This window comes from Salvia miltiorrhiza, chromosome 2 (assembly GCF_028751815.1).
Source record: "Salvia miltiorrhiza cultivar Shanhuang (shh) chromosome 2, IMPLAD_Smil_shh, whole genome shotgun sequence".
Taxonomy (NCBI): Eukaryota; Viridiplantae; Streptophyta; class Magnoliopsida; order Lamiales; family Lamiaceae; genus Salvia; species Salvia miltiorrhiza.
In genome coordinates, this window is record NC_080388.1 from 72,440,511 (window position 1) to 72,462,355 (window position 21,845).

Below are 21,845 nucleotides of genomic sequence, written 5' to 3' on the forward strand. Positions count from 1 at the left end.
AAATTAAATTTGAAAAATAAAAAATGAAAACAAAACAAGAAAAGAGTTGCACATAAAAATTAGAATTGATTCAGAGTAAAGGCAGTGGCAGAGAAGTAGTTGAAGGGGCTGAAAAATGATGAAATGGCACTGCCACATTAAATTGGGGTAATAAATGAAGACCAACACCTAAAATCATATTAATAAAAGATTAATTTGTGGGCTTCTTTTTTGTAAATTGAGGAACTCTGGTATGTTTGTATTCAGACAGCTATGCTAGCCATGCTGTTTTCCTCTATGTATTAATGGATTATGAATCAGATTTTCCAGACTATTGTGTGTGTGTGTGTGTGAGAGATGGGATTTTGATTGTATTGAGCTGTCTATTCAATAGCATAATTGGGGTAAGTTGTTGTTGGTGTGTGCTTTAATTGTGTTGTCGTTGGTTATTATTCAAAGTTTTTATTAGCGTATGAAATCATTGAATAACATTTGAGAAACTGTTGGTTTATGAGTGATTATAAGACCAGTAAATGGTGGCTTTGTTATAGACAAAATTTTGCTATTCAAAAACGAAAAAGAATAAATGGCTCAGATCAAATATTGTATAAAATAAGAATAAATTATGTTCATTGGATCATAGTGAATTAATGGTTCAGATCAAATATTTAAATTATTATGATTAATATTTATAAATATATATATATATATATATATATATGTATTTAAATATTTTTAAAAAATTAAAATTATTATGATTAATAAAATTAAAAATAAAATAAAACGGAAATTATTAAAGGTAGTATTGATGTCAGTGATTGAAGTAAAAATAAGGCAAAGGTTGAATTATGCATGTGACGTAAAAGAGAAATGAATATTTAATTTTAAGATTAGTTGAGGGAGATCATCGCTATAATTTGTGTAAATAAGTATTTGCATTTTAGGTGGGTACGTTGATAAATGATGACCACGATAGAGGATAGCTCTGCCTCGCTCTCACCGTGAAACTTATATTACTCGATTTACTTTTTTTTTTTTTGAGATATATATTACTCGATTTACAGTTGAAAGTGTGTTGGTTTATTTTCAGAGAAGTAATGACGAATTCAATTAATTAATGTCTGTACGTTGATAATGATGCCCAATATAAAGAGCTCCCTCTCTCTCTCTCACACACACACACACACACGTTCAAGGATTTATTAGCTTGTAATAACGCTTCAATTTTGTCGGTTTATTTCAGACTAATGGATTTAAATTTGATAATATCTATACCCTGTTAGAACCGGGTACACGATCGAGATATTACAAAATATTTATTTTGAGAAATTACGACTCAAAATAATTGAGAATATTACAAAGTAAATAATTTGAGAAATTACAACTCAAATAATTTGCTACAACTGAAATACACTGTATAAATAAATTATACGTATAAACAAAGTCGAGTCGAGATGAATCTCTTCCCGCAAGAAGATTATCGCCCCGGTAGTGCTCTTCGGTTTGGCGTATCTTCCCCAAAGGTAAAACGACTACGTCTCGTCGGATGTAGCACCACAATCCGGCGAGCTCCGGCGAACTAAATAGGATCAAGAACTGAGCACAAGTGTTTGCAGAGAGAGTTGTTTGTAAATGACAGAATGCAGGATTTTTTGTGGTGTTTTTTCTGCATGCTCTCCATAGGCCTATTTATAGGCATGTGGTGAGTATGAATTCAATTCATTGAATTCAACTCCGGTGGCTGGAAGCTGTAAACGTTGAAGAGGTGGCCGGTGGGCGCAGCTATTGAAGAAAACTTAGCTGCAAAATTGAATACGCATGCAGAAGTCGTAGCAGGCGTGTTTCTGCTACTGCACCTTCTGCTGCTGCTGACAACTGTTGCTGTGTGGGCTGGGTTGCTGCTGAAGTGGGCTGGGCTTGGGAATTAAATTCTGTTGGGCCAAAATAAATTCTGTTGGGCCAATAAATAAAAAGCCCAGTGGAGTTGGTCCAAAAAATAGTTTGGGCCCCAAACACCACCCCAAAGCACCAATTGCCAAGATCCAAGTCCTTGGCCGCGGCCCGTACCCGACCCGCCCGTCCGGCGGCGACGACGTCGTCGTCCGTCCGTCCGTCCGATCGATCGTCGGCGGCGGCGGCGCGCGTGTGTGTGCGCGCGCGAGGCTAGTACTTAGATCAAGCCCACTAGCAAGCCCACAAGTCAATTTATCAACTCCATGTGCTTTGCTATTCTTATACATGAAAAACATCTCTATGTTTTCCAATGTGGGATAACCTAGCATAAATGTTATTTTCCCTCTTCAACATCCAAACTTTGACATACAATATCTCACTCATCGGAAATCGGTTTTGAGACTTCAAGTATATCACGTTGATCTACTCGAGATGTAGATTAACATCCAATCATTATTTTAATTAAATAATAAATATTTAATTAAATAATAATTTCCAGATATGGCATTAAAACCATATTTCCAACAATCCCCCACATGAGTGAGAAAACAGTATGCGAAAGTATACAAACACTTAGCTCAGTCCTCTTAAGATACAACATTGCATTTGGAAAGGTAGCTTGTGGCTTTGAACCTGCCATAGTCAATATTATCGAGTATACCGGCGGCCTAGTGGATTGTGTTCCTTGAACTAGTCCTCCTCGGTGTATACTTAGTCAATAATATTGACACAATATTGCTTCAATCCTTATTCGTTCTCACGTTTGTGTCCATTACTGGCCTTGGAACACCTCTTTGGATTCATAAGTGTTTCAATCGAAGCGGCCCCACTTCACACTTACATAGGTGACTCTTAACTCAAGTATCCTGCTATACTTGTCCTCTTCGAGGAGTTCTAGAGTCATTAAAAGTCAAAGACTTAACCTCACCACGTGCAGGTTTCCGAACACTCACTGTTCTACAAGGAATAGGCAATTCGAGTGTTCAACACACGGATTTTCATAGCTTAGTTGTCCCATTGAACCAAGTTCTTGGGATCCTCCAGTCATCATGGTTGGGTTGCCACTATGATTATCCTTAATTTGTGGACTTCAAACCCATTCCCCCTAACAGTTTATACATCTGATCTCGATGGATACTTTTTGTCAAAGGATCCGCTATGTTATCAATTGATCTTATATAATCAATTGAGATAACTCCACTAGTGATCAAATGTCTCACGGTATTATGACGTCGACGAATATGTCTCGACTTACCGTTATACAAATGATTTTGTGCTCGTCCGATAGCAGCTTGACTATCACAATGAATTATCACGGACGACACAGGTTTCGACCAACATGGAATATCCTCGAGGAAATTTTTAAGCCACTCGGCTTCTTCACCAGCTTTATCCAAAGCTATGAATTCTGATTCCATGGTCGATCTAGCAATACATGTTTGCTTCTTGGATTTCCAAGACACAGCACCACCCCCCACAGTGAATACATAACCGCTCGTTGAAAACGAGTCTTTGGCATCAGATATCCAATTTGCATCACAGTACCCTTCAAGTACAGAGGGCTCCCTAGTATAATGAATCGCATAGTTTTGAGTATATTTCAAATATCTCAAAACCCTTTCAAGAGCTTTCCAATGTTCATTACTAGGGTTAGCTGTAAAGCTGCTCAACTTGTTGACCGAGCATGCTATATCGGGACGAGTGCAATTTGTTAGATACATCAGGCTCCCAATAATCTTCGCATATTCTAACGCGTCAACAGGTTCTCCCTTGTGTACACTCAAATGCACATTAGGTTCCCATGGTGTCTTAGCTATTGGCTTGTCAAAAGCGTTGAATTTCTTTAACACTTTCTCAACGTAGTGAGATTGTGTTATAGTAATACCATCAGGTCTTCTTAGAATTTTAATTCCAAGGATAACATCAGCTAAGCCCATATCTTTCATGCTAAAATTTTTACTTAGCATGCCTTTGGTTTCTTGAATCACTCGGGAATTACTTCCCATGATGAGCATGTCATCTACATAAAGACAAACAATAACATATCCGTTATTAGAATTCTTAATGTAGACACATTTATCGCACTCATTGATTCTGAATCCATTTGACAACATTACACTGTCAAATTTTAAATGCCATTGAAGCGGTGCTTGCTTCAACCCATATAAAGACCTTTGAAGTTTGCATACTTTGTGCTCTTGCCCAGGTACTACAAACCCTTCAGGTTGCTTCATATATATTTCATCTTCCAACTCGCCATACAAGAACGCAGTTTTCACATCCATTTGGTGAATCTCGAGATTGTGCAAGGCAGCAATAGCGAGAAGCATCCGAATAGATGTTAGTCTGATCACAGGTGAATAGGTATCGAAGAAATCGTACCCTTCTTTCTGCCTGAAACCTTGAACGACAAGTCGGGCTTTGTACTTATCTATAGTACCATCAGATTTGTACTTCTTCTTTAGGATCCATTTGCATCCTAAAGCTTTACTTCCAGGTGGTAGATCCACTAACACCCAAGTATGATTCTGCATAATGGAATCAATCTCAATATCGATGGCTTCTTTCCAGAGAGCTGCATCTGAGCCAGACATAGCTTCTTTAATCGTCACCGGTTCGCCATCTAGCATCAAGACAACATAATCCGGTCCATAGACATTAGCTTTTCTAACTCGTTCCCCACGTCTCGGTTCTACATCCATAGGTTTAGACCTTGGTCTTTTCCTATTAGGTGGTACATGATTAGAACCCGTGGCATCATCTACTTGAGTAGAATTACTAGCTACTTCCATAGGTTTAGAACCTGTAGCATCACCATCAACTCCATCATTAGAGTTCGATGTACCTTTATCCTTGTTAGGATAGATATTTTCAAAGAATATAGCATTCCTTGATTCTATCGTTGTCCCAACATGTATATCAGGTATCTCCGATCTGTGCACTATAAAACGATAGGCACTGCTATTAAGTGCATGACCAATGAAGATACAATCCACCGTTTTAGGTCCTATTGTAACTTGCTTTGGTAAAGGTACTTCTACCTTGGCTAAACACCCCCACATTTTGAGGTATTTATACGAAGGTTTCCTTCCTTTCCATAGCTCATAGGGAGTTACATCTTTCCCTTTGAGTGGAATCTTGTTCAAGATATAGTTGGCCGTTAAGACAGCTTCCCCCCACATGTTCTGGGGTAATCCTGAACTAATCAACAAGGCATTCATCATCTCCTTAAGAGTTCGATTCTTGCGTTCAGCAACGCCGTTAGATTGTGGTGAATAAGGAGCCGTCGTTTGATGGATTATACCACTTTCGTTGCATAATTCAGCAAACGGAGCTACATACTCTCCACCTCTATCACTTCGAACCATCTTAATTCGACATCCAAGTTGATTCTCGGCTTCATTTTTGAAGTTTATAAAAACTTCAATAGCCTCATCTTTACTTTTCAATAAGTAAAGGTAACAATACTTTGTGCAATCGTCTATAAAGGTGATAAAGTACTTCTTGCCACCTCTAGTTTGCACGAACTTTAAATCACAAACATCGGTGTGAATAAGTTCCAAAGGTTGAGTGCTCCTTTTTACCGATTTAAACGGTAACTTAGCCATTTTGGCTTCAACACAAACTTCACATTTTTCTTGTGAGTTGTATTCATCAACTTTTAGTAAATTCATTTTTACTAATCTCTTTATAGCATTTAGATTAACATGTCCAAGTCTACAATGCCATAAATCAGAACACTCAATCAAGTAAGCAGAAGAGGTTGTTGCATCTTTATTGATCTTAGCCTTGGCAGGCTTACAAGCTCTTACACCAAGTTTGAAAAGTCCTTCGGAGGCATAGCCTTTCCCTAGGAATTTTCCCCACTTGCGTATTACAACATAGTCAGATTTGAAAAACAATTCAAAATCCTTATTCGTAAGCCTAAAGCCCGAAATTAATTTCTTTCGGACAGTTGGAACGTGTAATACGTCTTTTAATGTGATCTCCACTCCCGACGTGAGTTGAAGAATCACATCTCCCATGCCAAGGACTTTGGATGTCCGCTCGCTCGCCTCCATTATCGTTTTGTTTTCCACTTCCTTGTAGTTGTGGAACAACTCACGATTTATGCATATATGGACGGTAGCGCCGGTGTCCACGAACCAAGCGTTCGGGTTGTCCACATGATTCACCTCGGAGATCATGGCAGCAAAGTCATCGTGGTTCCAATCGTCGAAGTCCTTCTCGACGTTGTTCACGTTGCCATTTGCTTTCTTCCGCTTTGGCTTGCGGCAATCCTTAGCCATGTGACCTTTTTTGTCACAATTATAACATACACCATCAAACTTTGATGGTTGATGTCCGCCTTGCTTCCCTTTACCCTTATTATTAGGGTTAGGGCGACCACGTTTGTTGGAGGGACCGCCTTTCTCGGTGAGATTGGCCTTTGCCTCCATTGAAGCTTTTCCCTTTTGATCACGACTTCTCACGTGATCCTCCATTTGAAGCTTGGATATTAATATCGGCACGGACATCTCCGAGCGCTCATGCTTCAAAAGGTTTTGAAATTTCCTCCAACTAGGAGGTAATTTCTCTATGATGATTGCAACGAGCAATGCATCCGCCAAGGGCATCCCTTCGGCTTGAACCTCATGTGAAAGATTTTGGAACTCTTCCACTTGGTCCATCAATGGCCGGGAGTCGACCATTTTATATTCCAACCATTTGGCGACAATATACTTGGTAGTATTTGCCTTGTCCACTTGATATTTCAGATCAAGGGCCTCCCACAATTGTTTCGCGGTTTCATGAACCTTGAAAACACGGTAGAGCCGTTCGTCCAGAGACATGAGAACGGTGTTACGGCACAAGTAGTCGCCGCGACACCAGTTCATATATCCGGCACGAATTTCTTGGTTTGTCTCCCCTTCCCCTTCACTCGGGGTTGGAGGTTTATCCTCCATTAAGAATCCGGCAAACCCCACGGTTGTGAGGTAGAATAGCATCTTCTCTTGCCAATATTTGAAGTTCTTGCCTGAGAACGTTGATGGTTTCTCGGCAAGACCAATAGTTCTAGATGTTGACGATGAAGCCCCCGTTGATGCAAACGAGGAAAATATTGATGACGTGGTTGAACCGATGGTTGCAGAGGTGGTGGAGCCATCCATATTGACGTCGGTGTGAGCCATTTCTCGAACGTGTATCAACGGCAGAGAAATAATCTTCTTGCGATTGTTAGTACCGGGTACACGATCGAGATATTACAAAATATTTATTTTGAGAAATTACGACTCAAAATAATTGAGAATATTACAAAGTAAATAATTTGAGAAATTACAACTCAAATAATTTGCTACAACTGAAATACACTGTATAAATAAATTATACGTATAAACAAAGTCGAGTCGAGATGAATCTCTTCCCGCAAGAAGATTATCGCCCCGGTAGTGCTCTTCGGTTTGGCGTATCTTCCCCAAAGGTAAAACGACTACGTCTCGTCGGATGTAGCACCACAATCCGGCGAGCTCCGGCGAACTAAATAGGATCAAGAACTGAGCACAAGTGTTTGCAGAGAGAGTTGTTTGTAAATGACAGAATGCAGGATTTTTTGTGGTGTTTTTTCTGCATGCTCTCCATAGGCCTATTTATAGGCATGTGGTGAGTATGAATTCAATTCATTGAATTCAACTCCGGTGGCTGGAAGCTGTAAACGTTGAAGAGGTGGCCGGTGGGCGCAGCTATTGAAGAAAACTTAGCTGCAAAATTGAATACGCATGCAGAAGTCGTAGCAGGCGTGTTTCTGCTACTGCACCTTCTGCTGCTGCTGACAACTGTTGCTGTGTGGGCTGGGTTGCTGCTGAAGTGGGCTGGGCTTGGGAATTAAATTCTGTTGGGCCAAAATAAATTCTGTTGGGCCAATAAATAAAAAGCCCAGTGGAGTTGGTCCAAAAAATAGTTCAATAAATAAAAAGCCCAGTGGAGTTGGTCCAAAAAATAGTTTGGGCCCCAAACACCACCCCAAAGCACCAAGATCCAAGTCCAAGTCCTTGGCCGCGGCCCGTACCCGACCCGCCCGTCCGGCGACGACGACGACGTCGTCCGTCCGATCGATCGATCGTCGGCGGCGCGCGTGTGTGTGTGCGCGCGAGGCTAGTACTTAGATCAAGCCCACTAGCAAGCCCACAAGTCAATTTATCAACTCCATGTGCTTTGCTATTCTTATACATGAAAAACATCTCTATGTTTTCCAATGTGGGATAACATAGCATAAATGTTATTTTCCCTCTTCAACATCCAAACTTTGACATACAATATCTCACTCATCGGAAATCGGTTTTGAGACTTCAAGTATATCACGTTGATCTACTCGAGATGTAGATTAACATCCAATCATTATTTTAATTAAATAATAAATATTTAATTAAATAATAATTTCCAGATATGGCATTAAAACCATATTTCCAACATACCCTTCTATTGAAAATGATGTTTAAGGTTCAATAAGTTGTCTCCTTGTTGATAATGATGGTTAACATTAAAATACTCTCTCTCTCTCTCTCTCTCTCTCTCTCTCACACACACGAGTGACTTTGGAAATGTGGAGTCATGATGGGCTTCAAAATTAATGTCTCAGCCTCTTATATATGGAAAAAAAAATTATCTTACGTTGTTTAGGTAAAGATTTTCTTTTTCTTTTTTTCCGAAGTTGCAATTTTGATGTATATGACTTTCTCTTTTCCCTTTTTTTCGAAGCTACTTATTAAATGGGGCTTCAAAATTAATGTCTCAGCCTCTTATATATGGAAAAAAAAATTTATCTTACGTTGTTTAAAAAGTAAAGATTTTCTTTTTCTTTTTTTCCGAAGTTGCAATTTTGATGTATATGACTTTCTCTTTTCCCTTTTTTTCGAAGCTACTTATTAAATGGTGCTTCCTCCGCCCCACGAATCTTGACAGATTTTGTTTCGATACGGAAATTAAGGAGTTGTAAATTAGTGTTTTAAGTGTGTAGTTAATAAAGTATAAAAGTGATAAAATAGGAAAAAGAAAGTAATAATTATTACCTTATTTGGAAATGTGTCAAGATTCGTCGGACAGCCCAAAAAGAAAAATATGTTAAGATTCGTGGGACGGAGGGAGTATGTGCGATTTGAAACGTCGAGTTAACTTGAAATCGACGGATCAGATCCAACTGGATAGATTGCAAAAATAAGAAAAAAGTAGGATTAATGTTGAAAAAGAAAAAAGAAAAAACCTACAAGACTTAACTTTTATTATCTTTAATGCATGGATGCAATGCAATAATTATGAGTTTTCGCCTATGAACTATCTTTAATGGATGCAATGCAATAATTATGAGTTTTCACCCATGAACCATCTTTAATACTTAACGTCTAAATCATTTTTAACTTGTCAAAACCTACAAAATGGGATTAGTTTACACCACCTAATGAAATGAATTACTGTTTATCAGAATTTAATTTCGTGCTTGATATAATTATTGCTAGCCGTGAAGAATCATCAGCGTACTAATTAAATTTCATCGATTGAGATTTAAATGACAATTATGCCTATCTAATTGGCTAATATAAGCTCTAATTACTATTTCAAATGTCTTCATTTGGGTTAGGGCTTTAATTTGATTTGTTGGTAGCTATCCTATAAACGTGCTCATCCATCTATTCCCACATGTTATAATTTTTTTTTCTTTTTGAGTTGAACAATAATATAGGGGTTTAAGTCTTCTTTGTAAGATGAGTTGAGGTACATTGGACTTGATGCAAATTGTAATTTTGGAGCCCCTACCTATATCCCTTTCTTCTTTTTTTTTTTTATATCGAAACTAATTAATCAATCTATTTGATGTTTATTCTGAATAACTTCATTGGATTAATTGACAGAAATATTTATCTAAAATTTGTATTTTTTACATGATTTTTAGAGGGCCCCTACTTATATCGCTTTCTTTTATCGAAACTAATCAATGTATTTGACGTACATTGGATTTGTTCTGAATAACATCATTGGACTAATTGACAGAAATAACCCAATAGTATTTTTACATAATTTTTAAAAGATTGCAGTTACAATATTCATATTTTTTCCAGAAAAAATTATTCGATGTGTAAACTAAATGACACTATTTTATCTAGAATGCAATCAAGCCAAGTCAAGTTAAATATTATCATGTTCAAACTTGGCTCTTTCACTAATCAAGCTTAGATGATTTGTTTTTAAAATTTAGGTTCACATTTAATTACCAATTATTTTATTTCAAATTTAATTTATTTTGTACATAATAATACAATATATTACTATTAAAAATCAACTACACAAATACTCTTTTTTCTACATCGATATTCTTTTAACTAAACTTTTACCGAGAAAGTTTTAACAAGGGCTAGCATCAAGAGCTCGGTTTGTGATCTTTGAGACTCTTAGCTACTTATTTTCTTCTTTCATAGTAACAGAATTTTATTTGACAAATAAGCTTAAATGGAGGCTTATATAATTATGATTAATCATATTATAAAATTAGAAGTTGTGTCTACTGAATAATTCTTTTTATTTTCAAGTTAAATCGCTTAATGAACTTGCTCACAAGTTCTGTCAAGCTCGTTTGTAGCTAGCTTAAGTAACAAACTTAATTAAACGAGCCCTAATTAATAATTCTTTTAATTTTACCTACAAAGACGATTACTATTTTATTATTGAAATTGAAGAGGTTGTAATTGCAAGATTTTATAATTGATGTTACAATTACAATTACAATTACAACTACAAAATTCATATAAAAGTGACAAATCCTTTACCAAGAAGTAATAACCCATAATCACGAGGTCCATAACCATGGCTTGGGAAGTATTTTTATTTTAGACAAATGTTACTGCATCGGATTTAGAGGCAGTCATAATATTTACAAAAAAATACAAAAACAAAGCAGAATAAAAGTCTCGATGAGATTTAAGAAATTCAAATTTGTGTTAATTTTTATAAGGTGTGATTTCAAGCAGAGGAATAAATGCCCCACCACCTAACTTTCCTCAAAATAAATAAACAAAAGGGAAGAGTAATCCCCAGTATATATGGAAGATCATAATTAGAAGATGAAATGGAAATACATAAATAGAAAAGGACACTACCAAACTATACAAGAATAGAAAGGGCACTACCAAGCTCTATACAAGACCTGCAGAGGAAGAATAAACAGAACTTTTATAAACTATGAAAAAAGAAGAAGAAAGATTCAGTTCTTGTAAGCTCTAAAAGAAAGAAAGATTTCGTGTACACACACGAAATCCCAACCGCGTAGTGATCTTAGAGAAATACGAGTAGCTGGGTTTCACACTTACAAGCAACATGATATTCTCTAAACTATATCAACCATGGAGAAACTTAAATCAAGTCAGTCTCACTAACAAGTAACAACTTTCAAGCATAAGTCCTATCCAACTTTTCCTAACAAGTAGAGCATATGATGTTATTCAATCCACCTTCACAACGACATTTGGTATCTTCAAGACAACTTGAAAGAAGGGCAACGAGAGTGAAAGGTCCAAAGAGACAGATTATAACCTGGAGCACAAGGCAATTCAGCAAGTAGAAAGAAGCAACATCTCGTGTGCTATATTTTTCACGCTCTTGGTCATTTCGCTCATGAGTCTGCTATGTCTGAAAAGAATAACACAGTAGAATCTACATAGCCACATGGCTAAGATGTGGTATGTTGAGAGTCTAAAACCACATATGATATGGTTCAGCTAATGAACAGATACACTCATGTAACAATCTGAGAAGCATTGCAAACAAAGAAAAGTTCCAACATTAACTAACAATTCCAATTACTTATGACTAAAACCATAGAAATAGAAGGAAACAGTAACTGGTCAACCTACTCACACGTTTGATTACGCCTCAACACTTAAACGCAGCAGAAGATATTATGTTATGATCTTAGTATGGGTAAATAAGCACATTACTGATATATTTTATGATCATTCTAAAAGCACTCTCTAATTGATACGAGGTTTAAGGTTTAAGACATTAAGTTGGTTTTTTAGCAACTGTGCGTGATATTAACCTTGGTCCTTCAGGTAACTAACTCATTGAGATTCAAGCAAAGCTGATTAGACAATTTGCCTAAATCCTGCCAATTCAAGAAAATATTTTTTCAAAGACAAAAAAAAGAATATATAAAGAATGAATGATCTTTTCTGTTCATTATTAACGAGAATTTTCAGATGGGTACATCCTTAACACACTTTGCTGGATCCGGGACTAGCTTGTGACTGATAGGCATTATACCCTTTTTCGACCATCGTTGAATAAGGGCCACTTCAAGCAGCCTCACCTGCGTAAATTCTTTTGTCAACATATTTCAAAACGTACAGGTTTTGGAAAGTAAGTAGTATGAAGCAATACATGGACAAAGGGTTTCAAGCTTAGTGCAAGTGCAATAGACTGTGTGTGTGTGTGTGTCTTTTTCAATTTTCTGTTCGTTCATTCATTCCAAACCCGGGAACAGGGAGAGAATAAGAGTGAAAGAACAGATAATAAACCTAAATTCCATTTCACTTTGACAATGTACAAGAGTGTGAAAGAAGTGAAGTTATGATAATATTTCGCTTTGAACATTCACCTGCCCATGAATGACAAACAGTTTCCTTATCCTTAATGTTATGCAATCTGCAATAACTTTGCGGATCCTATTTCTTATATCCCTCAAGTGGCCAGTAAGAGCTGTCAGGGGAAGCCAATGACGGCAGCAGTTCAGACTCCAGAGCGGGAAAATTTATGGTGTGATTAAGGAAATGAGAACATAGGCATTTCAACCTTTGGGCATGCTATAGGTTATTGCAATCAATCTGCTGCCAAAAAGTTACCAAAACCACAGCCATCATGCCTCCCCTAACACGATAATCTCATATTCTCAGCTTTCAGCAACAACAAAGATTGGTTTCAGCAGGATTATGGTAATATTGATGCAAGTGATGGAGTTTAGCCAAACCAACCCTTTCACTATTTTTTAAGACAATTAACATTTAACTATCTAAGGCATCTATTATATACTATTATGTTACTAAAAAAGTATATTTATGCTAATTACAAGTTTTACTTTTAAGCACCAGATGATACTAATCTAAAGATTTTTTTATTAGCCTCCAATATTGTTCTTTTCTCTGTTTATAAAGTTGAAAACAATGCTCCAATATCACCTCGAATGACAAAACAGCTATTGAACACGGATGCAACATAATGAGTTACAAAATTTGTCAGCCATGCCCCAAAAGAAAAGTTAATATTAAAACTCATATCTACAGCTCTATATATTCGACTAACTTGCAAATCACAATCAATCAGAGCTCTTAGGCAGCACAGACAAGAAAATAATTTGAAGTGACCAACCTGCCTCACAATCAAAGGCTCCTCTTCATGACTAAGTGGTTCACTCAGTATTGTCAAAAAACCATTTCTGTTCCCGTAAACAATATCTGTGAAAGGCCGATCACCAACCTAGAATTTGCATACCCAACATACTATAATCAACAGTCCAAATTTTTAAGCAAACCCTAAAAGAAATATCATGATAAAGAAGCAAAAACAATCACGAGATGGGATCTCACCATAATGAGTCTAGAGGATTCACAGCCAAAGGTGTTTTCAATTTCTTCAGCTGTTCCTGCAGGCTTCTTCATCTCTGGGATAATTTGAACAAACAAAAGCAACAAACTCACTAAGTGGTCCAACATCACCAAAAATCCAACAACTTTTCGACATCATTTAATGCTAAACCCAATTAATACACAGAATTATAAAGATAGAGGCTTTGGGAGTAGAATGATAAAACATACTATGCCTTATGACTTTGATGCCAATTGCATCCTCCAGAGCTCCAGCCTTTCTACCATCAGGGTCATACTCAGACAACCCTAAAACAAAAAACCACACACTTAATTAAGCAAACAAATGAAACCTAACCAAAAATCCCCAAATCGTTTCAACAAAAATTACCCGCAGAGTTGCTGAAAACAGCGATATTCGAGCCGAACAAAGATTTACACTGCTCAATAGTCGGTCCAAGAGGCGCCCACAAGCTCAAAGAGTAAGGAACAGTGATAGTGTTATCCTTATCAAACACTACACCTTGAAAACCCCTATTTTTCAGCTCAGCCCAATCAATGTACCTGATATCAGGCACGCCAACATGTGGAATCGCTAACTGCTTGTCTTTCGAGAAAATCCCAAAGGAGCAAGCGATGCCTTCGAAATTAATCCGCTGCCCTAATGCGGCTTTCAATTCAGCCCACCCCATGTTCGAAGAAATGCCTGATTGATTATCCACCCCAAATCCCCGCTCCCTTTCACCCTCCCCGAAATGGGGCTCCTGATTTTCGGCGGAAGAGCAAAAATCCTGCAGGAACTCGCTGTTTTCTTGATGATTATGCTTCTGCTTGCTTTCTTGTTCTTTGCTGCAACTATGCGTGGCGGTTAGTGCGACAACGTTATGATTTGTATACTGGGAATTTCGAGGCCTCGAGTTGATCGTGATCTTGCTAGGAATACGATGATGGGGATTGTGGTGGAAGATATTATTGGGAACAGGATAGTAGCAGCAAGTGTGCCATGAAGAAGAAATTGAAGTGGATTGCATAATTAAATTAACATGGAATTTCTGCGCTTAAATATATATTGTATATGGTGAAAATTGCAAAGCTACAAATTCTCGAATTTGGGAAATGGAGGTGAAGCCAAGAATCCAAGGCATCTGAATTCTGAACCTACCCATGGCGGAATGCTTCCAGGTCCATTGGGCTTCTCGAAATCTCAATTTGAGGCTTTCATTTTTTTTGAGAAATATCACATTTTGAGGCTTACATTTTATTAGCCACATATTTTCATCTTAGTCTTATCGTTAAAGCCTTAAAAGACACGTTTTTTTTTTTTTAATTTTTTTGCTCTTTTTATATTTTACCGAATAAGTGCAGTCGATTATAAAATTCGTTTACTATGGAAGTGGGTCATTTTATGAGGATAAAATTAAACATTTTACATAATTTTGGTGTTAATCTATCTATCTATATAATATATAAAAGATGAGTTTTTCCCTCCATCTTTTCCCTCTCTTCTTCCATCAATTTTTTCATTCTTTTTTTCTTTTAGTTTTTCATAATTTAATTCTTTTGTAAATATTGTCAAATTTAATTCATGATTTTTTTTCAATATACACCTTAAATTTAATACTATTGTATAAAAACATCAAAAATAAATTTAAAATGAATACGTTATGAAAATTTTAAAATATTTTATTTTCTCTTTTTTCATTAAAATTTTATAACTTTTTATTTATGTTTGTATATGAAAATATTTATTATGACGCGTAACTCTATAATAATAATGTGTAAATGCTAATTTTTTTTATTGAATAATTTTTATTATACTTTATACAAAGTTGTTAATATAATTTTTAAATTCAAGATTTTATTGAATAAGTGACGTGAATTATTTTATTTTATTTTTAGAATATATTTTATATTTATTTTAATATATCGTTAATTTCAATGTTCGTCGTGCATCGCACGAATGGACGTTCTAGTTTTGAAATGAAACACTGATTTGGTGGTGTTGGTAGGAATAGTGGAGTAACTCGGTTTATTTGGGTGTGATCCGTGAATTTTATTTTTATAATCTACAATAGTTTACAAAAAGAAAAATGTTTAATTAGTATATTGAAGAATGAAAAAATGTAAATACTTAAATTTACGGTACGCAGTTGATTATTTTCAACTAAATTATAATTTGAGAACTATATTCGTACAAAATATTTTGGGTTTATTGAAGTTAGACGTTACGAATAATTTTATAATTAATAATATTATCATTGTTTTTATTACTTTTCTATGAATAATACTTTCTATTTTTTCGGAATGTTCTTATTAAGAAATAAATAGCTGTACATTACAAAATATAATAAAGATATTTAATGCTCTACTAATTAACATCGTCTTTTGAGTAAAGAGTATACATACGAATGGTGTGGCTCTAGTAAAATTACAATTTTCATAAGAACGTGAGAGTCACTAAGATTATTGTATTTATTGTAAAATTTAATGCATCTGATGTTAAATTTATTATATTAAAAAATAAATAAAAATTTCGTTTAATTTGGGATGCGGACCCAAGTATTGCATTCATCCACCGAGATAATACATGTACCGTAAATCTTAATGATCGAAAGGTTGATAATTTTAAGTATGATAAATTTTTAATAAACTCTTAAATATAAATATAAGTCTAGGAACAATGTTGTAATACAATATAGTTGACCTCATTTCATGAAATGCTTAAGAATATCGATGCAATTATGAAATAAAGAGAGGACACATTATTCAAAAATCTAAAATTTCTGAAACAAGTTTTAAGAAACAAAATACTCCTACGTCAAAAAATATTTGGATCGCTACATTTACTATAATATATAAACGTTGGAAATTATGATAAATGAAATTTTATTTATTAATTAAAAATAATGTATAATATATAAACGAATGTTGATCTAATTCATTCTAAGTTCAAATGAATCCCAAATTCCTTCAAATTCCACCAAAATAAAAAATATTATAATATTATTCTATGAAAAAAAAAATGAGGTTTGTACAAGTAACTATCATTTATCTTTTTATTAGTGGAAAAAAGATGTCTTTCACATCCTATTCGCTTCTCTCCTAGTCAGATAAGTTCAAATAATTCCATAAAAGACATTATCAAAACTTTAAAGGAAATGCTCTCACAAAAAAAATAAAAAAAAAATAAAGGAAATATTCCTAAATTTAAATTGCTTGTAATTTATTCCATCATATATATATATCAAAGTTATAATCAATTCGAATAAGATTTCTTTTAAATTTATATCTTGTCGAAACGGCATGATATTGTGCAGAAAATGTGTTGTGCCCCTGCGCACAGGAGAGGCTTCATATCACACTCTCAAGTCTCATCAAATAAACTAGTGTTACGCCCAAATCAATTTCACTTTTTATAGATCAGTTTGAATTGAATTAATTTCTTAATTTTAAATTACTGAAACCGCCATCGTTTAATATGTTCATATTATCAATTTCAAAAAATAGTAAATTTTTTTATTTGTCTATTTTTTTTAGGGTCTTTGTCTATTCATTTGTCTGTTTATTAATATGCATTTACGTGTTTAATAATGCATATTTTTATAGAAATTAATAGCTCCAGAAAATTGTAAATTTTATTCTTTATTTAAATATATATTTGTGTGTTTAACGATATACGTTTAATACTTAACAGTATATATTTTTATTTTTATTATTAAACGTAAAAAATATGTTTATACTTTTCTTATTAATAAAAATTCATTTAGAACTTTAAAAAATGCAAAAAAAAAACTATTAAATAAACAAGATCAACAGGTGAAATGTAATACTACACTATCTTAGACTTTTAACTATATGATTATTTATCTCTATATATATATTAAAAAAAAATAAAAAGACTGGTAGCAGAAAGGTTCATCGCGCCTTAACCAAATTTGATTTATTCTACCAATGTAAATAAATGTAATAAAAATTATTATACTATATATAGGAAATGCAATTTGCAGATATACTAAGCAGCTGGACGTGTTTGGACCTCCAAGACTTTAACAAATTATTTCAGTCGCCTTTTCACATCTACATTCAAAACATGAAAAAAAAATATAAACACGTCTTTATTATTTTCTTAATAAGAAATTCTTTACTATCGAATTAAAAGAGTTATATCTCAACTTAGTTTGACGGTCATATGGAGTATAACACTTTCATTAATTCTTCGGAAAATAAAATTTGCCCTATCCTACATTTTCCATCTTTTTTTAGAACCTAAAGTGTAACACAAACCGAAAATTGAATTATATCTGCCCAATTTGTACAAATTTTAATTAATGCCCTCGATCGTTACCTCCAATAAGAAGAATAATGTAAAGAAAAATGTCACTTATTTAAATAAATTAGATTTAATTACGCGGTGAAGGTCGATGTCAGCATTGTTTGTTAGAAAACGACTATAGCTAATTTCAATTGGATTCTATCTACATTAAACAGAAAGAAGGCTACGTACAATTATGACCTTTGATTTTTCAAAGTGGTAAATTTACTATATGGCAATAATATTTATTTTATATATTAATTTCGTTTTATAGATGCAAGTAATTAGTCAGGCATCTATATACATGTCAGATTAATACTTCATAATAATATTCAAACACAAGATATATATGATCATTCCTTATCACATACTAACATATATGTAGAAAATTTTCATATTACTAAGTTTTATTAAAGGCAGAATACATTGTATATATACTAGTATTTGACATTGACTGATAAATGAAACACTAATTCAGACAATTTAATTTCTTCCAGCTGTCTGCAGTTGTTAATTAATTTTCCTAACTCTTCCTCCCTCAGATACGTCGATGATCACTACTCCAAAGAATGTCAACTATGCCATCATTTCTCTCTCCCTCTCTATATATAATATCAACCTAAATTACTACCACAAACACAATAACAAGAAACAATTAGGAGGGAAAAAATAAAAAAATTCAAAACCTAGAAAGACAAAAAGCGAGAAGAATTCTTTTCCATGAATTCTTCTATTAGGGCTGCAAAACTTCTCCATGTTCTAGCAGCCACGGCCTTCCTCTTCGCCGCAGCGTCGGCCGGGAACTTCGACCAAGACGTCAGCATCACGTGGGGCGGCCCCCGTGCCCGGATACTCAACGGCGGTCAGCTTCTCACGCTGTCGCTCGACAACATCTCCGGCTCCGGCTTCGAGTCCAAAAATGCATACTTGTTTGCTAGGTTCGACGTGCAGCTCAAGCTCGTACCGGGGAACTCCGCCGGCACCGTCACCACGTTTTTCGTATGTTCGATGATAAAACATTATACGAGTTGCACTGACCAACTCGTATAATGTTTTATTTCGTATTTCACTATAATTAACTTCCCTAGTCCATTAATATATGCCACTCGTATAATGTTTTATTTCGTATTTCACTGCAGTTATCGTCTCAAGGCCCGAATCACGATGAAATCGACTTCGAGTTCTTGGGAAACTCGTCCGGGCAGCCCTACACCATCCACACCAACATTTATACCCAAGGAGTAGGGAATAGGGAGCAACAATTCCGCCCTTGGTTCGACCCAACCACCGCATTCCACACGTACACTATTCTCTGGAACCCTAGTCGCATAATGTAAGAATAGTCAAACGTACTACATAATTTTCAATGATGTCATTCTATACTCGCGTTAAAAACAAACAAATAAACTAATTGGTGCATGCATTACAGCTACATGGTGGACAACATCCCGATTAGGGTTTTCAACAACTACGCGGCGAACGGGGTCTCGTTCCCGGCGGGGCAGGCGATGAGGGTGTACGCGAGCCTGTGGAATGCGGACGACTGGGCGACGCAGGGCGGCAGGGTGAAGACGGATTGGAGCAAGGCGCCCTTCACGGCGTCGTACGCGAAATACAACGCCGTGGGCTGCGTGGTGAGCGCCGCCGGCAACTCCTGCAACGGAAATTTGACCGGACAGCCATGGCAGACGCAGGGGCTCGACGGAAATGGACGGAACCGAATTCGATGGATCCAACAGAAGTATATGATCTACAACTACTGCGCCGATCTTATAAGGTTTCCTCGAGGCCTTCCGAGGGAATGCAAGTTGCCGAGGTTTTAGGTTTCGAGATTTGACTGCGAGTTTTCCGGCCGCCGTGGATCATCCATGCTCGAGTTTTCACTTTAATTTGGAAAAAATAAAAATAAAAATTGTTGATTGATTTGAATATGTATAAAATAAGAGGTACCTGATTAGGTAAACAGCAAAGGCAAATTAATGTGGGAACTGATTTTTTACTTTATTTTGGTTCTGGAATGAGAATTGGATTTGTAATGTTGTTTCAATATATATATATATATATATATATATATATATATATAGGGAAGGGATAAAAAAAGAATGCTAAATGTAGAGAGAATGAAGAATGAATGTGATCCATCAGATTTATTAGATCTCACGGTCAATATCAATTCCTTTTAATGTCATCCGTTTTTTCCATTAAGGCCATTTGTGTAATTTTGTTTTTTTTTTTAATTAACCGTCTCCCGTAAATTTAGGTTGACCGAATCTCATTGTTTTTTGGATTTAATTATGAAGATATCCATCATTACTTCTATATAGTATTTATTTCTTAATCATTCGTCCTTTTTTCGAATTATATATATTTTTTAATTTTTTCTGTTTTTGATATATTTATTGATTTTTCTTGAACTTGTTGTATGTTTCGAATTAATTTTTTTTTTTTTATGATTTTATTGTATGTGCTTAACTAGTTGTAGTGTTTGTTTCTGTTTTCTCGTTTTCATTTATTTTATTTGGTTTGTTTTTTTTGTTTATGAAATTTTATTTGGTTTGTTATTGTGTTTAGTAATTCATGTAGCATTTTATTTTTTTCATTATTTCAAAACCTGTACATATTAATTTGGTTATTTGTATGATAATAAATAATTATATTGTATTTGAATATTGTTCAAAACGTACCAAAATAAGAATTATATTTTTGTGAATACGGATACTAATTTGATGAATAACGTAACTGTTTCTCATAAATTATGAATAAGAAAAATATTAGTTGAATAAAGTAACATTATTCATGAATATATCGTTTTCGAATAAAAATCATATTTATGTGAATAAGGAATAAAGTTTGCTGAATAATTTATATGATACTCATAAATTGTGAATAAAGAACTATTTTGTTGAATAAAGTACCATTTTTCATGAATAATCGTATCTGAATTTTGTTCAAGATTTATCGAATAAAAATCATATTTATGTGAATAAGGAACAAAGTTTGTTGAATAATTTATATGATACTCATAAATTGTGAATAATAAACAAATATGACATGACCAATATGGACCCAATAAAAATTTTTTATTGAATAAAGTAGGATTATTCATGAATATATCGTATTCGAATATTGTTCAATACGGACCCAATAAAAATCATTTTCATGCAAATAAGGACAATATTATACTGAACAAAGTTGAAATACAGTTGAAGAGCTTGACATCCCATGCGGGTGCCCTCACCCAAGTCCAACTCTTAAAAATTTAACAAATATCTAAAGGGAGGCAGCGGCGGCATTGATAGTTTAAATTATCTATTTCCATCAAAACATTGATAGTTTAAATTATCCATGCCAAATCTATACACTAATACGCGATTCGTATTTAATGAATATGTCATATAAGATATAGAATAACAATACAAATTTTCTGAATAAAAACAAATGTTATACAAGTTCACACATAGATGTGAACACAAGTTAAAGAGCGTGACATCCTAGATCGAACGCCGCTAATCGAATATGTACAGAGAAGACAATGGAAATTTTCAGTATAATCAAACTGCTACGGCGGTGCCTGAGCGTTCGTCTGTGCGAGAATCCGGCCATCTTTGGTTAACAGTGCACGCCAGGCGCGGCGGCGCTCGCCCGGAAATATGAATTTTGTCTGTATATATATCCCTAATGTACACCAAAAAAATCGAAGAGAAGATGAAAGTCCGAAGAAACCGTGATCTACCATATTTATCTTCGTGTGTAAATTTCCTAATAACACCTTCTGATCATTAATAATTAAATGCATTTAATGCTACACGTTTTTGTTGACTAAATATTTCAATAAGTTTAATCCGTCCGATTTAGTAGATCTAATGGTGTAGATCAATTCTTTATTCTCTACTAATGTGGGATTCTCTATAGATCCCTCCCATATATATATATATATATATATATATTAAAGTTGTTGAATGTCTAGCTATATCTACTTGAATTAAAGTTGTGGTCTA

General features: G+C 34.9%; 2 protein-coding genes across 6 annotated transcripts; one reads left to right on the forward strand and one right to left on the reverse strand.

The window, feature by feature from the left end:
* Positions 1-10,877: 10,877 nt before the first annotated feature.
* LOC131009079 (phosphatidylglycerophosphate phosphatase 1, chloroplastic/mitochondrial-like) lies at positions 10,878-14,812 on the reverse strand. Of its 5 annotated transcripts, none has more exons than XR_009096396.1 (6): positions 13,927-14,769; positions 13,767-13,844; positions 13,539-13,612; positions 13,321-13,428; positions 11,491-12,265; positions 10,878-11,104 (listed from the first exon to the last, which is right to left on the reverse strand). XR_009096396.1 is itself a non-coding variant. In XM_057936283.1 (5 exons), exons 1-5 carry the CDS (start codon positions 14,564-14,566, stop codon positions 12,152-12,154), a joined length of 1,014 nt encoding a protein of 337 aa, XP_057792266.1. In that variant the 5' UTR covers positions 14,567-14,812; the 3' UTR covers positions 10,878-12,151. The 5 variants fall into 5 exon arrangements, 3 of the variants coding, with proteins under 3 accessions (XP_057792266.1, XP_057792267.1, XP_057792265.1); XR_009096397.1 differs by lacking the exons at positions 10,878-11,104; positions 11,491-12,265 and adding exons at positions 12,300-12,654; positions 12,748-12,848; XM_057936283.1 differs by having other exon boundaries at positions 10,878-12,265; positions 13,927-14,812.
* A 3,564-nt stretch (positions 14,813-18,376) lies between these two features.
* On the forward strand, positions 18,377-19,894 carry LOC131009080 (xyloglucan endotransglucosylase protein 7-like). The gene is made up of 3 exons (XM_057936285.1): positions 18,377-18,846; positions 18,987-19,180; positions 19,277-19,894. The coding sequence occupies exons 1-3, from the start codon at positions 18,568-18,570 to the stop codon at positions 19,668-19,670; spliced, it is 867 nt and encodes a 288-aa protein (XP_057792268.1). The 5' UTR covers positions 18,377-18,567; the 3' UTR covers positions 19,671-19,894.
* The last annotated feature ends 1,951 nt before the right edge of the window (positions 19,895-21,845 follow it).

Coding starts and splice junctions, on each gene's coding strand:
- LOC131009079 (XM_057936282.1), bottom strand. CDS start 14,566: ATGCAATCCACTTCAATTTCTTCTTCATGGCACACTTGCTGCTACTAT. Junction 13,845..13,926: donor TGTTTTCAGCAACTCTGCGG/GTAATTTTTGTT, acceptor TTTTTGTTTTAG/GGTTGTCTGAGTATGACCCT. Junction 13,613..13,766: donor CATCAAAGTCATAAGGCATA/GTATGTTTTATC, acceptor AAATTATCCCAG/AGATGAAGAAGCCTGCAGGA.
- LOC131009080 (XM_057936285.1), top strand. CDS start 18,568: ATGAATTCTTCTATTAGGGCTGCAAAACTTCTCCATGTTCTAGCAGCC. Junction 18,847..18,986: donor GCACCGTCACCACGTTTTTC/GTATGTTCGATG, acceptor ATTTCACTGCAG/TTATCGTCTCAAGGCCCGAA. Junction 19,181..19,276: donor TGGAACCCTAGTCGCATAAT/GTAAGAATAGTC, acceptor CATGCATTACAG/CTACATGGTGGACAACATCC.